The sequence below is a fragment of the Merops nubicus genome, unplaced genomic scaffold (assembly GCF_000691845.1).
Source record: "Merops nubicus isolate BGI_N331 unplaced genomic scaffold, ASM69184v1 scaffold9134, whole genome shotgun sequence".
In the NCBI taxonomy this organism is placed as follows: domain Eukaryota; kingdom Metazoa; phylum Chordata; class Aves; order Coraciiformes; family Meropidae; genus Merops; species Merops nubicus.
In genome coordinates, this window is record NW_008605026.1 from 3,606 (window position 1) to 19,966 (window position 16,361).

General features: G+C 44.6%; 1 protein-coding gene across 1 annotated transcript; it reads left to right on the forward strand.

Moving 5' to 3' along the window:
- Positions 1-1,451: 1,451 nt before the first annotated feature.
- On the forward strand, positions 1,452-1,895 carry RAB33B (RAB33B, member RAS oncogene family; the record flags this gene model as incomplete). The annotated part of the gene is made up of 1 exon (XM_008939218.1): positions 1,452-1,895. A coding segment is annotated over one exon (444 nt), but the record flags the coding sequence as incomplete, so codon positions are not given.
- Between the last annotated feature and the right edge of the window lie 14,466 nt (positions 1,896-16,361).

Here is a 16,361-nt window from a genome sequence, read left to right on the forward strand (position 1 = left end):
GGTGGGTGAGCAGGGTTGAGCCCAGTACTGCAGAAGAAGTCACACCCCCTTGGAACATCACCTGCTCTCTTCCCCTGGCTCTGTCCCCCCACTGATCCATAACGTCCTGTGATTGACTGCTGTATCTGGAGTGTCAGCATTTGATAGTTTCCAAACGGATGAACCCTGCCCTTACAGGAAAAGTCTTTACTATTAGTCACTGTTATCAGGACTTTGCATCTGCTTCTGTTCAGTTTCACCTTCTTTCTGTTGTTCCAGCTTTCAAAAAGTGTGTGATGCTGTAATCCTGCTCTGTATCAGTGATACACCTGAGCTTCTTGCCATCAGCAAATTTCCCTGGCACTTTGTTTTCCTTTTTTTTAGTATCAAAGTCAGTGGTAAAAATGGCAAACAAGGCAACTTTCAAGACACTTTCAATTTCTAAATAACTTTTGCTGCAACATTTGGATCAAAGGAATGCACAACTATGGTAATGGCAGAACAATTTCATCAAGGGAAGATACCATCTGTACCTTTCATGGGAACAGACTGAATTTTAAATTTACTTTCATCATTTATAAAAGATTTAGTATTCCTTGAATCCTGAGTCTGAAGGAAGAACTCTCCTTTCATTCCCAGGGAGGAAACATTTCTTTCTGCCATTTCCTGCTCAAAAGTTCAAAGCTGAAGTACAAATCCAGCTGCCTCAGCTGTCAGAGGTGAGCTGTACAGGGCAGAGAGGGAGACTCAGCCTTGGCCAAGAGACTGAATGTTGTCTTCCAGTGTTCCCACCACCACTGTGGGGGTGTGGTAGAGCCACACAGGAGTTTGTTTCTTGGAGTGCACAGTTAATCTGTGCTGTGGGTGCACTGGCTCTGACCTCTCTGTGCTGCAGTCCCGTGTCTCCTGGAGAGCAAGGCTGTTAAGTTTGTTCAATCAACTCCTCCTAGGAAGGTTTGATTCCACCTTGTCCTGTTCGTGGTGGTGGTGGTGTTGCTCATGCATGGTTTGAGTTCTTTTCCATCCAGTACCAAGACAGGCAGTTAACTTCATGCTAAGAGCCAGACTTTGGGGAAGTTGACATTACTTGTGGTAATAAAAATGTCGTGTCAGCTGAGAGAGTTGTGCTGTGAAATACATTTGCTTTTTGCAAATAAAGGTGTGATTGGTGAGGCTTCAGGATTTTTTAAAGACTCTTACAAAGTGTATCTCAAATAAACTTTAAGAGATTTCCCCTTGTGATCAGGTTGCATCGTAGTTCTTCCTGGCTTGGCCTGTGAGCCGCTTTGAAAGCCAAAGTCTCTGAAGCTGTGGAAAGCAGCAGCTTCCTTCAGCACCAACTTTTGGGTAGGGTTCCTTGAGAGGAGGGGATGTCTGCGGCCGCCTGCCTCCCCGGGCTGCAGGGGGGTTGTGTTCTCTCCCTCCAGGAGCCCTAAACCACCTTCCTTCTTTCCCCTGTGCCCCCCCTGCAGATCCAGCTGTGGGACACGGCCGGGCAGGAGCGCTTCAGGAAGAGCATGGTGCAGCACTACTACCGCAACGTGCACGCCGTGGTGTTCGTGTACGACGTGACGAACGCCGCCAGCTTCCAGAGCCTGCCCGCCTGGATCGAAGAGTGCCGGCAGCACCTGCTGGCCGCCGACATCCCGCGCCTCCTGGTGGGCAACAAGTGCGACCTGCGCGGCGCCGTCCAGGTGCCCACGGACCTGGCCCAGAAGTTTGCTGACAGCCACAGCATGCCCTTGTTCGAAACCTCGGCCAAAAGCCCCAATGACAATGACCACGTGGAGGCCATATTTATGACACTGGCTCACAAGCTGAAAAGCCACAAGCCCTTAATGCTCAGTCAGCCCCCGAATCAGGATGAGATACACCTAAAGCGTGAACCAAAACCTGCCGTCACCTGCTGGTGCTGAGTCCTGCCAGCAGCAGCATCCACCTTCTCTGATTTGCAAATGCTTCAGAATCATCATCGTGGCAAAGCACCAGGTTTGGTAGCAACGATAGTGAATGTCTTTGGCACTTTAACGTGGGTTTGTGTTTGGTTTGGTTTGGTTTGGTTTTTCTGGTGTAGATGTGCCCCTCTCATGTTCTTGCACTTCGTAATTGTACTTTCTTCATTACTGAAGTTTCACTATAAATACACGGGGAAGTAAACTTTAAGTGAAGGTTTGACAAAGCAATTCTACTTCTGCTCTTGCTGCCTGAGATTGCTCTCATCACTTGTGATAAGGTTGTGAACAGTGAGCCAGCTCACCAGCATTTTTGGTTGCTCCTCGCATTGGAATAACATAGGAGAAAAAGTGTTTTGTGACAGCCAGATAGCTTGATTTTTGGGTCAGCCAGTGGGGAGGTTTTGGGCATATGAAGGAATATTTGGTGACTGCTAGCAAATGGCTAAGCAAGTACCATTTTGTTTTAAAAATAAAACCCAGGACTGTCAGGTAAAGTTTGGCTGTCAGTGCCAGTATAAGCTGCTGGCTTTTGGCCTGTCATTTCACTGTAAACTTTGTCTGTTTCTTTGTAGCAATGGTAAGAGAATTGACACACTTGTCCCTACCTCTAGTCGCTTAAAGCTTCATTAATTTTTCATAATTAGCATGTAAAACTAAACTATGCATTCCTTCTTACAGAAAGTACTGTAGCACAGGATTTGGGGTAAATTTGGGACTATAACGGTCCCTAAGTTCTCTGACCTTACAAAAACTTGAGTGAGATGCTGTAGTTGAGTTGAGGGTCCCAGGGTAAGTAAAAACACTTGGGTAAAGAAAAGGTGAGTGGAGCTGGTGGAAGTATACTGATTTTCAAAGATGGGGGTTTCAGGGGATTTTAGTGATGATGAATGCTTTTCAGATGTCTTGGGAAAGCTTTTTAGGACCAACTTGATAATATGTTTTAGGGATGGAGGTGCTTATGAAGTTAGGAATGTGGGACTTCCTTAAAATACTTCTGAATACCGAATAAATCAGGTGTTGAAATACAGAGAGAATCTGCCAAACACATCATCTGTTAGAGGTACTTGAGCTCAGAGCTGCTTGTGTGTGCAACGTCATGGCTGTGTGTGGGGTGTCCTTGGCATTACCCATGGGAGTTGGTATGTGTTGGGTCAGGGGGGGAATTGCTCCCCCAGAACCCTCTTCTGTGTTCTCATGGTGGCAACCATGTCATTTCAGTTCTGCCTGAAGGTCAGGCTTCATGGTGCTTCATTCCACAGAGTGACATGCAAGCCATGGAGTGCAGGCCATGGCTTCCTTCCTGTGCCATGTCAAACAAGGCTTTGTGACTTTGTTTTTAAGGGCATTGAAGTGAAAATGAAGGGGTTTGAATTGCAATGTGCAGGGTGTGGTGCTGACTGAAAACTAAGTGGAAGGGCCAGTTCAGAAGCTGATCACATTAGGAACAAATTATGGAAACAAGATAACTAATATTATTTAAACTAGTACAATTAATAAGATGTCAGTGTAACTTGCAGTAGAATACAAAAGAAAAATGCATTGACTTTTATTTCTAGGTTTAGAAAGCATTCAATTTGGTCTAATATGACTAAGAGGTTTTAAAACAATCTAAACAAAAGCTACTACTTTTTTTCCTGTGTCAAGCTGCTACAACTGTGACAGTGATTTTGCTTCAGAAACATTTGTAAAAGGGAACTTTTGTATTCACTCTGAACCTTACATGACTAGAGTTTGGTTTACAGTCCTTTTAGAAACAAATCAGTTTTTTAACACTAGTGTCCTTAATGATTTTTTTAAGAAGAGGATTGACCTTAAATTTATGTGGATGCTATTGTAAATAAATATGGTTTACAGTCCTCTTGGACAATTTGTTCTTCACTCATGTCCTTAATCCTTCTTCTCAAAAAAAAATCCATTGTAATTATTTGCATAACAAGTATGTCAGCAATTGTTCTTTTTTTTTTAATTAACAAAAATGAGAATGAAGCATTCCAAAGTCAGTCAGTCAGGCTGGGGGTCGAGGTAAGGAAATTATGTAGCTACAGTGTTACTGCTAAATTTGATATCAAGCATCTGCAGATTGGTTAAGCTTTGTTGGAGTTACTCACAACCTGTAAATAAGGACCCTCCTGTCATTAAACGTGTGTGGAAACGATGTTTGAAGTGTGTAATTTTGTCTTCCCCACAAAGCATGTCTCAGTGGTTCTGCCTCAGAGGTGCTGTGGTCATTGCTGCAGGGCTCAGGGTGTGTCCTGGCTGTCAGGGGTGGCTCCTGCCCACAGGGGGGTGGCACAAGCACTGGACACTTCACACGTGCATCCTCACCTTACCAGCTGTGAAGCTGGGTTATTTTGGGGGGGAGGGAAGGGCCAGACACAACCCCAGAAACTAATAAACTGGCTTTGCCACAAACTGCTCTCACTGGTTTCAGTAATTACACTGGGAATGATGGTGGAAGTTCTTAGGGTAAAATCCATTTGAAGCACTGCACAGGAGGAAGGAGAGTCTCTAGTCTCCACCTGTGTGGGTGACAGTTTTTTGACAGACTGTCACCATACTTGGCCGACTGTCAGTGCTTTCTTCAGTGGCTCCCAGCTCTTGAAAAACAACCCACTGGATGATCCAGAGCCACTTTTGGGGTTTATTGCAGAAGAATGGGAAGTGATACAACCGTTCTAGAACTAGGGCTCACCAACCCAGTCAAGGGTCTGAGCACATAGTTAAAGAACTGGAGAGACAGAATAGCTCCACCCTTGTCATCTTCTGCACTGTAATTGTAATGAGGACCCCTTATGAAAGCAGCATCTTCCACTTCAGTCTTATTTCATCACTAAAATATGGCTTAAAGATCAAAAATTAAGCTTTCCCACCTGGAATCAGGAAAACTGAACAGCAGAAAAAACACCAGTAACTGTTTTCCACTCAAAGACCACAGCCTTGCATGAAGAAAACTGGGAAGTGTAGCACTTGCCTATGGTTTGGATCACTCCTGGAGCAAAAAAAGGGCTGGTTTTGTCTCCCACAGCATTAGATCATGTGCTGGGAGGGCAGCTCCTTTGCTTTGCAGCTGGTCATGGACGGGTTCATCCTGTGTGACACTGCAGGAGTGTCAGCTTGAAACTGTAACCCTGCCCCAGCATTGTCCCTGCCTGTCAGCCACTAACTTGCTGCTTTTATAAGGTCATGGGCAGTCGTGTTCCATGTCCCTCTGGGTGAGTATTTGCACTTCCACCTGAATAGATGGTTCTAATGATCTTTTGCCCCCTGGAATCCTGCTTTCAAGGCCACTGATGTTTCATGACATCTCAATTCCTCAACAAAAAGTAGAGCCACATGTTCTTTCAGAGTAATAGTACTGTTAGTTTTTAAATGGCAGTCTGGTTTTCTGCTCAAAACCACACAAAAACGATATGGAATCTTAAAAAGTGGAAGATGATGTTAGAAATTGGCATTATTCTAGGACACAAAAAATATCCCAACATTGGTTTGAGTTTAAGGGTGGCTTTTTTGGTTATTTTTGTATGGATATGAGAGAAGGAATTGCTGCTGGTTTCCAGTGACATGTCACCACTCCCTGGGCTCTGTCACAGGGGCTGACACCTACTGAAGCACTTGCTGCTCCTTGTACTTCAGGAAAATATTCTTTCCAGAGGCCAAAGACAGGGTTTTTTTTGTTGTTGTTGCTTTTTTGGGGGGTGACAGAACTTGCAAGTCACTTTACCATCAGGTGTATGACAGCTGATATTGCCAGTATGAAGCATTTAATAAAGAAAAGGCCTGTTCTTGTTTCCCTCAAGTTAATTACAATAAGATTGGCTTTTAAATAAATGAGGCATCTTGAAAAAAAAAAGTTGAGAGTGTTGGTGTGTGCATTTTTTTGATTCCTGCCTGCTTGCATCTTACCTTGAAGCCTGTAGGGTGCACTTGGGTCTCACAATCTGTGTTTCCATCAGGTGATGGAGTTTGAAAACAGGCTTTGCTTACACATTTAAAAACCAGACCAACAGGAGCTCCCCCAGAATCGTCAGGTAGTTACTTACTCCCAGAGAATCAAGGAAAAGCAACTGTATTTGACAGCACCAAAGAGATCAAGGGACCTCTCTCTTTTACCTGACCTGTCAGGTCCTAGTTTAAAACAAGCAACTCTTTCTAGTACTGCAGCTCTGCCTCTGTTTGAGTGTAACAGCAGCATATTAGATCTTCATCCTGGAAGATAATAGTGTGGGGTTTTTTCTTTCTACTAATACCAATATTTTTCAGTCACAGGTATACAGAGAGTCAAATTTAAAAAAAAAAAAAAAGAGCTTTGTCTTTCTAGCAGCTTATAAACTCCTTTTTAAATAGACTTTCTGTTCCATATGCCATCCAGCCCCTGGAAGGCAGAGAAGTGTTGCACAGCTATAGCCATAAGCATGGGGAATGGCAATGGTGAAGTCACAATGAAGTGGTTTATGACCTATGGCTTTCACACACACATGTATGAGCACAGACAGACACAGATATGAAAGAAAAGGGAAGTGACAACTATTGTGAATGTGAGCACATGAAAAGTAAGAGTCATAAGACCATGATCTTAGCTCAATACTTCCCTTTTTTCTTAATTATTTTTTTACTGGCTGCGTTGCCCTTCTGAAAAGGTCATAGGCAGAAAAAAACTCTTCTTGTGAGGCAATGTGGTAAAACAAATATTTTTATTTACTTTTATTAAAACACCATCACACTGTGCCTCTAAACCACATGTGGTAAAGCAGAGGCCATTTCTTTTTGTTCAAAGGCCATTTTTCCTCTCCTGGCCAAGAGGCCTTGCTGAGTCTCGGTTGTCCTGTTGCCTGCACAGCCCTGGAGCTGGAGAGGTTTTCCTTCAGCTCCATGGCTCCTTTCTCCTTCTCTTCTCTCCTTCCTGCTGCTGCTGTTCTTCCTGTCCTTTGTAGTCCTCCATCCCCTGGTGCTTTGCTTGTACCAGGAAGGGCACATAATGAGAAAAACATTAAACTGACCCTAAAATACACGCAACAGCTTCTCCATTTACTTCAAGATGTTTTGAACCCACTCCTATATCAGAAGCAAAGTCTCCTGGCTTCAGCAACTAAAGATTCAGCTGCAGATAAAAGCACATTTGCTAATCAGAGGGGGTTTTCAAGTTCCTGTATGTGATTATTCATCCTCATTCCTACCATGAAGCACTAACTTCAATCCTGAGCTAATATCTGAGTCACTGTGATGGTGCTGTTCAAAAGCACAACGCTGGCAGCCCTCGTGACTGGCTCCCAGGGCTTGCAGTGCTTGTGCTTTTTTTTTTTCCTCTCAAATAGCATCTGAAGCAAAAGAATCAGTTTTGAAAGTTTCAGCTTTCATTAAATAAGTATATCTCATTTTTATGTATGATGATAGATAAAAACATATAAGAGATATGTTCCCTCGCTATATAAAAGGATGATCACAAAATATGTAGATTTAAACACTATATACATCTATATAATTGTCTAATATTGATGTTAAAAAGTGCTGAGTGTATTTTAAAACATGAAGTCAGAAGATGAAACATGAAGTACTTTATTTTGTTAGATTAAGACAACATGTAAATGTGATGTCAATTAAGAATGCACGTTTCTGGTAGTGCTGAAGCTGTAACTGAAAAAAAAAAGACATTCCTGCAGCAGCTCCGAAAGTGCAAGTGAAACTGCAGTTTTACAGTGAGGTTCAGATAGATAGATTGAGATGAAAGGTCTAGGACAAAGCAGCCTTTGCAGAAAAGCTGCTAAGGAAGGCTGGGAAATGCTCTTTGCTTTTATGGGCTTCCCCTCCTCGAGTCAGAGTTAAGTCCAAGGACTTTTCCTCATCCTTGCACACTGTTGGTGCTGGAGAATCACAGAATCTTATCTCAAGCTGGAAGGGACCCATAAGGATCAAGAAATCACACAGATAGACTCCAAAAAGTGCATACTGTGCTACAGTGAAGTTCAACTTCAATTTTGAAGTACTTCACACTAGAGCAGGCATGGCTAGGGAGCACACAGAGCTCTGATTTTTAATATATTTTTTATCCTGGGCTTCTCCCTGCCTGTTGCCAGCAAAGGGGAGAGAGATTTTTACCCAGCGAAGCTGAGTGCTTGCCACTGCCCTGACCCTGAGCACCAGCAGCCCAGGGGGGGAGCTGCACCAACCCTCAATATCTGGAGCTTGGTGTAGTGCAGGGAGACCAAACCCACACGTTGGTAGCAGACAGAGTCCATTGCACTCCATCTCCATCTCCATCTCCAGCCAAAACCATCCGTATTACTCAGCCAGGCTGAGAACAAAAGCAAAATGTTCCTGTTAATGAGTGTGAGGTAAGTGTTGGATTACAGGACTGGAGGTGAAGTCACAAAAAAATAAAAGTGAAGCTGGAAGCAAAGTTAAAAAAAAATAATCCCACACAAGCTTGTTGTCAAAACCCCTACCTGAAACAGTTGTGTGATCCCCCTGGTGATGGAGATCCCTCCTCTGCCCCTCCTCCCAGCACCATCCTGCCCTTTCTGTGTGGGAAGTGGCTGCAGCAAACGCTGCACCCCGGGTTGAACATTAACTCACAGCACCAGCTCCCCTGATCAACCTTCTGATCATGCCCTGGGATTAACTCTGCTGGTGAACCTGCAATTCCTATTTTTCTGGGTTTTTTTTTTTTTTCCCTCTGGGCTTTGTTTCCATCATTCCACAGGCGTGTTTTTATCATCCCACAGGTGCTGAGGTGTCCCCTCTGCTACACCCTCCCTCCCCACAGCCTGTAGCCACACCACCCTCCTCTGCCCACACCAGGAGGGGAGTCCTGCGGCGCTGGGAGGGAACAGGGAAGTCAGCTCAGCTTCTGGGACCTGGCCAACGAGGAAAAGTCTGTGGGGAACAAAGAACGAGGCCCTTTCTACTGGAGGGGCTATGGATGTGTGTTTGCATCATAAATAAAAATCCACCTGACTTCCAGCAGCGAAAATTTGGGCTGATGCAAACCCTGCAATGTCCCTGGAGATCAGGCAGGCTCTGGGAAGGCACTGTCACTGCCATGTGGAACAGGCTACTAAATATAGCCCTGCAAGCTGCAAGCAGGAATATGTTTCCTGCAGTGCTAACCAGTTCTGGGGAGTGACATTCAACTGGTATTCAGTTCCCACCAAGTCCCACATTGTAGCTGTGTCTTTTCTAGATGTTCCCCTTGTGTAGAAAGAACTGTTGAACTTAAATTTCTCTGCAAGATGATCTTAGGAGCTGGTATTGCAAGAGTGATGTTGTGATGGCAGCCCTGGAAGAAAAAACACATGGTCATCAAGGGCTTTACAGCTGCTGCTGAATCAATTCAGTACCTTTTTATTGAGAAGCAGCATAGAGCATACTTCTCTTTTACACACTCGTAATTCCCTGTCTGCTGTGAAGGCTGTTTCACAGCCCAAAGAGTACCTGCCACACTGGCAGAGCTCTGCCTGCCACCAAATGCCACTGAAGACAGCTTGCAAAGCTGCCCAGCACCAGGCAGGGTCTTCTGCTGGTGCCTCAGAGCTGCACCAGGAGGACCTGACCTGCATCAGCTGTGGTGGGCTCTGCCCTGCAGATTTCCCACCCTCCTCTCAGGAGTTCTGAGTCAGTGGGAGCAGTGCTGTGTCCAGACAAGGACCTGTGATGTGGATTCTTTTCATGCTTGCCATAAAATTTAGGGCCACAAAGAAGATCAGAGGGTTGGAACACCTCTCCTGTGAAGAGAGGCTGAGAATAGTTGGGTTGTTCAGCCTGGAGAAGCCTTCAGGGAGAACTTATTGTGGCCTTCCAGTGCTTAAAAAGGGACCTATGAGAAGGCTGGGGACAATCTTAGCAGGGCCTTCTGTGCTAGGACAAGGGGTGATGGTTTTAAACTAAAAGAGGTAGATTTAGACTCGATATAATGAAGAAACATTTTACAGTGAGGGTGGTGAAACACTGGCACAGGCTGCCCAGAGAGGTGGTAGATGCTCCATCCATGGAGACATTCAAGGTCAGGTTGGACAGGGCTCTAAGCAGCCTGATCTAGGTGTCCCTGCTCATTGCAGGAGGGTTTGGACTAGATGAACTTGAAAGGTCCCTTCCACCCCAAACCATTCCATGATTCTACAGTTCCATAAGAAGCTAACTGCCCTGCTGAAGCAGCAGGAGTGCTGTTGAATGACACCCAGTGTGTGCCACCTTATCCTGTCAGGACTAGTTACAGAGCAGCATTTTACTGCATGGGACAGTGGCTTCCACCCAGAAACCATGCAGTGGCTGAGCAGCTGCATCTTACCAACAAACAGCTTCTGGCAAGTTTCTCCTTTCAAAGGCAAAATCTGGTTTAGACTAAAGGAGAATCAAAGCCTCACTGCTTTTAGCTACGAGCAATCACAGGAACATCTCAGGGAGCCTGAATTTCTTGAGAAGAACAGCAGTTGAGGCTGACCAAGGAGAAAACCCCCAACTTTTCATCACAGGCTGTTTGGAGCTACATCAGAAGCACCTGAGGATGAGCCAGGATCAGGCCTGGTGCTTTGATGCTTGCTGGCAGGCACTATACCAGAGAAGAAAAGCACAGCATCACTTTCTGAATGAGAGTGTTTGAATTATTTTAATAGAGTAATTCAAACATTGGTACCTTCCAATGGACACCCGTGACCACGATGATCATTCTGTGACTCTGTGAATGACACCAACTGTGTTTGGGTTGGTGTGGGCAAACACATGAAAAGTATTTCTTAATCATCTTAATGGTTAAAGTCAGGAATGGAGACACTTGGTAAGCACCTTATGTACAAAGGTGGCCAGAGTCCACTAGGACTTCCTCAATATGCAGCTTAGGGTATTTTTCTGCTCAAGGGTACAACAAAAATTGCAAAACATCTTCAGATATAAGCTCTTCAAAACTTAAAGCCATTTAGTCCTAGAAATTGTACAAATAACTTAACAGAAACCAAGTATCCATCTCTGCACCTCACCAATCCCCAAAAAAACAACTCCAGAACAATCTAATTCTCTCTTTTCTTGTGAAAAGGAAAGGCACTTTCTATGCTGAAATAAGATAAACCTGACCTGAGATCATCCCTGGAGTTACATGCCTCATGGTGGGCATGACTTATCCTACCACTCAAAGCACTTTCTGAAGAGGAGAACTTACTTCCCAGACCTCCAAGCCTACCTGAAAGTGAATCCTAATGTACATGCAGGGATCTAATGTACCTCAGGAGGTGATGGAAGTTAACTGGAAGCTGTAGTTCCTTGGTCAAGAGGACCAAGAGGTCCTCTAGAGAACCTCCAACAGGGGACCTTGGTCTAGGTCTGTATTTTGGCAGCATGGGGCCCAAAACGAGCATTTAAAAAAACTTTTAGTCTCTAAAGTCAAAATAGAAAAAACCCTGAACTGAATTCAGAGTATCTAAGTTACCCTGTAAGAGGAGCTACTGCAGCTCCAGCTCCTACACACTCTGTGCTTCAGCACTGCAACTAATGGGACCCACACATGCACACCCCACAGAACCCCTATTTTGCCAGAGGTCCCTGAATGGCATTGGCAAGGCTTTGTATCACAAACTCCACACGCCCTCAACCCTGCCAAGAAGAAAAGGAAACACACTCTGGAGCTCCCACTTCATTACTGAGCTTCAGAGTGCTTGATTCTCCTTCACCCACCATCCTACCATCCAAACACTTCATTGGGTTAAGGGGGAGAAACTGAGACAGCTGTTGGAAAGGGGAAACACTCCACAACTAGTTTCTTTTAGAAATGAATTGTATTTAACATTTAAATACCTAAGACTAGCACTGCTAGACAAATTGCATGATGAATCCTAGTGGAATAAAACCTGATTTAAGTATAAAAGCTGGAAGGAAAAAAATTCATGCTTTCCAGAGGCAACGAGGTATTTTGAACTATACAAAGTTTGAGTGTCAGAAAACATCTGCAGATCTTCCCCCTTGCACTGTGACCTTTGCTGAATGGTGGCCATCCAACAGTTCTTCCTGGGGGTGACTTTCAAAAAGACAAGGAAAAGTGCTCAACCATCCTTAAAGATGAAGAACTTCTTCCATCTGTCTTGCCACAGTCTTAGACCAGTGGTGTTAGAAGCTCCAGTGACCTCCTCAAGGCATTCTGAGGTAGGGGGGAGGTTTGGATGTGTCTTCCTCTGCATCCAAGTCCTGGGATGGAAACCGATCTGGGAAGTTAAAAATTCTGCCCCCAGGGCCTGTGTGGGGAAGGAAAGAGGAAACCATTACACCTGCTCTGGACACTTGCACAACATCCTGAGCTCCTTCTGGCTCAGAGGATTTTGGTTATCAGGATTTTTGGCCCGGGATGTAAAGCTTATCCAGGAGGCTCCTTCCACGACCATGGTGAATATCCAGATCCATGGAGGGACAGAGTTACTCACTTTGTTCAGCACAAACCATCTCCACAGCCTGATTTTGGTCCTCACTAGGCTGCAACCATTCCTATGAAGAAACAATGCCATCAAAAACCTCATCTGCCAGTTAGTTCAAGATGATATCATTGAACTCTTTTTAAAATTCTGAGTAGTGCACCTCTCCTAACAAGTTTTAGTTTGAAAGAAACAACCTCACTTCACACACTGAGTATCTTTAGTCAAGAACAGCTGCCTTGTAACTGGTACTCATTAACTCCTTACCAAATTAGATGGTTGGATGTACATGTTTAACACAGCACCAGAATTGCTCTAGTGGAGAAGTAGCTGGTATTTACTGAGCTCACTTAGTAGAGACTTATGGTGTGTGCCCCATCACTTGAAGTCCTCATAAATTAGCAATCAAATGTGGGGTGTCATCTCCTCTACACTACATACAAGGGACATGGGATATTTTTACTGTTGAATTTGTAGTTCTAGGGATAAGGAATCTTGGTGTGTGAGTATCAGTAATTCTCTGAAATGCTGTGACAGGAGCAATCACTGGTTTAAGGGTGAGAGAGGAAGAAGCAGTTTTTGAGGAGAGCAGAAATTCATGGGAAATAATGGCTTGGAAAACAGAGATGACTTATGCTTGGTCTTACACATGACTGTAAATAAGAGGGAGGTAGTAAAAGAAAAAAAAATACAAAAAGCATAAAACTCTTCTAACATGCACTGAATTTCTCAGAGTCAGCCCTGGATAACTGAGGTGGAGCTGAGGCTGGGTTTATAGCAGAAACCCACATCTTCTCCCCAGTTTCTCCCCCTCAGTACAAAGCAAGGGGTGCCCTGGGCTCCTCACTCACCATCCCAGTTTCGCTGTCGTAGCAGGAGCAGCGAGGAAGACTCTGGCATCCCAAGTAAGCCATCAGCAGCACCACAAGAGCACTGCAGGCAGAGGCAGCTAGCATGGCCACGTTAGCACCTTTGACCACTTTGTTAAGTACAAACTTCTGCAAGCAGAAAAGGAAACGTTAAGCCACACTGAAGAAGGGAAGCTCTCCACCAACAAAAATATTCTAATGACTGTGATTCTAATGGCTGCAGTTGCTTTGTAGGCAACTGATTCAGAGGCAGTGTTATTTAAGGCTTTCCTTCCTGTGCTCTGAAGAACAAGTGTGAACCTCAAACAGTAGCAAAGCAAGCAGCAAAATCAGGCTTCTGATTACATGTAAGACACTAAGCAATGGCATCAGGTTTGGAAAATGCTTGAACAATGAATAAACCCCCTGGAACAGCTGCTCCTCTTCACACTGAGCATGGGCCATGTCTTCTTGCTATATTTCACCTAAGCAGCCCAACGTTTCAGCTTGTCCTGCAATAAACTAATGAACAGTTTCATCTACCTGGGATGTCTTCATCCCCACAGGGAGCCATCGCTTGTCCCAGCTCTGAGGTACAAAAGGGCTTCACTACTTCCTGCTTCTCACCCTTACTGTGTGGGATAAGCTTGAAATAACACCAGCTGACCTGTGACTGCTGCAGCTTTAGCCCCCGAGGTGAGTGCTGGAAAGGATTCCAGCCCAGCAATTGCTGTCTCCAGCCAGGCCAGGGATACAGCCAGCACCTACCCCTTCTTAGGAGCAGCACCAGGATTGTTTCCTGGCACAGCCCAAGCCTTTCTGCACTCAGCAGCAAACCCCACACAGCATATTTAGGTGCATTCCCCGTATCCACACCTCCAGGGATGAGCTGCTGCTCTCAAGCAACTGCTTCTCAGCAGGGCATCCAGGCAAGCTGGGTGTTAGGTCACACAGCCACCAATGCTAGCCATGCTGCAGCAGGAGGGAAAGGCAGGAGCCAGCTGTAAAATGTCTGCCTAGGCCTGCCTGGGTTCTGTGGTTTTCAGTACTTTATTGTAGACTTACCCAATTGTTTGTTTTTTAAACAACTGCCCTGATGCAGGCAAACTGATTTAGGCACTCTGGAAGCCTGGTTCTGTCTCCAAGTCATGCCTAGTCACATCTGCAGATAAAGACAGTCATGTTGCCCAGTAATAAGGATGATATCAGCACTTACTGTATGCATAGCATGGCCTGGGAAAACACTCAGCTCCTCCTCTTCACCATAGCTCAGTGTGAGTGAGCTATAAACTATCACAATGAAGATGGCAACACAAGAGATTAGGGAAGCACCTATCAGCACATTCACCTAGACAAAGAAATTAAAGGGGGGGCAGAAGGGGAGCAAGAATTAAAACTATCCTCTGACAAACCCATGCCAGTGAAACAGACAAAATGTACTAGCAAGCACCACAGGCATTAGCCCTTGACCTTCTGTAACACTCAAAGGTACCTGGCAGCATCAGTCCCTTGGAAGACAAACACAGAGCAGTAAAGGTTTCCATGGCACTGAAGTTCTGAGCTAGTCCCAAACCTCAACCATGGGTGCTAGCTCTACACAAAGGCTCTGGTCTTGTGGACCTCTTAGTTAAAGACAATATCCCCCCTTGGAGTTCACGTGGGTGGAGAGACCTGCCTAAGAAACGTAAGCCCATTAACTTCCTTCATATTTTAGTGTACACAATTCTTACTAACAGGAAGGAATGCCAAAAGAAAAGCATTCAAAAGCAAACGTTTTTACTGATTTTTGTTTGTCAGAGCCAGCACTCATCTTCTGCATCCTCCTTGTGCTTAGGAACATTGCAGCTTTCCAGAGAGAACTGAAGGAAATAAGCTTTCAGCCCTGCAGAAGGAGCTGCAGTACAGTCCCTTCCAAAACCACTGCCATTTTCCCCACCAACATTTTGCCCCCACCTCCTACAGAGCTTCCCCCTCTCTCCAGGCTTACCAAAACTGGGTTCTTCCTCTGGGAGGAGAACAGAGCCAGGACACCAGGGACTCCCATCACCTGCAGGGCACAACGGCAGCTGGTGACTCAGAGAGAAGAATCCAGTTCCAGAGAGAAACTGCTGCACAGCAGATGAAAGGTCCCTGTTTTCCAGGCTTGGACCAGAGGAACAGAAAGAGAATTTCTGATTCCTTCTGGTTTTCCTCTGCAGCATCTCCTGGGGGCAGGACACTGTGTGAAATGCCTCTCGCCCACTTGCTAACCCCACAGCAGTGAGCCTCCAACTGGCTCTACAGCTCTGGCTGAGCAATAACATTGATTAAAGAATCAATTAATTCTACACTAGCACCACCAGAAAAACCCCATCAGCTGCCACTATGCTGCATTTTTTTTCTACATTATCCTATAGAAGTGTATTCTATTTAGCTCCTTCAGAGGGACTAGTACTCTTCTATGTATATCATGATAAAGAAACTAAATTTTATTATCTAAGTTCAGAGCAGGAAATCATGAAAAAGCTGGCAAGAAATCACACAATCATTTTGGTTGGAAAACACCTTCAAGACCATCAAGAAGGGAATCACAGAAGAGCTGGCAAGAAGTCCTAGTCCTAGAAATATTTTAATTGGAAAAGATCTTTCAAGATCATCAAGTCCAACCATTAACCCAGCACTGCCTGGCCACCCTAAACCACGTCCCTAAGTTGTGGCCTCCCTTCTGCCCTCATGCTGAGTAGTAATAGGTACTGGTGGGGGACAGATGGACAGACAGACAGAAGGAAAGAGAGAAAGAAAGAGAGAAAGAAGAAGAAAAAAAGAAAGAAAGAAAGAAAGAAAGAAAGAAAGAAAGAAAGAAAGAAAGAAAGAAAGAAAGAAAGAAAGAAAGAAAGAAAGAAAGAAAGAAAGAAAGAAAGAAAGAAAGAAAGAAAGAAAGAAAGAAAGAAAGAAAGAAAGAAAGAAAGAAAGAAAGAAAGAAAGAAAGAAAGAAAGAAAGAAAGAAAGAAAGAAAGAAAGAAAGAAAGAAAGAAAGAAAGAAAGAAAGAAAGAAAGAAAGAAAGAAAGAAAGAAAGAAAGAAAGAAAGAAAGAAAGAAACTAAACCATGTCCCTAAGTTCTGGCCTCCCTTCTGCCCTCATGCTGAGTAGTAATAGGTACTGGTGGGGGACAGATGGACAGACAGACAGAAGGAAAGAGAGAAAGAAAGAGAGA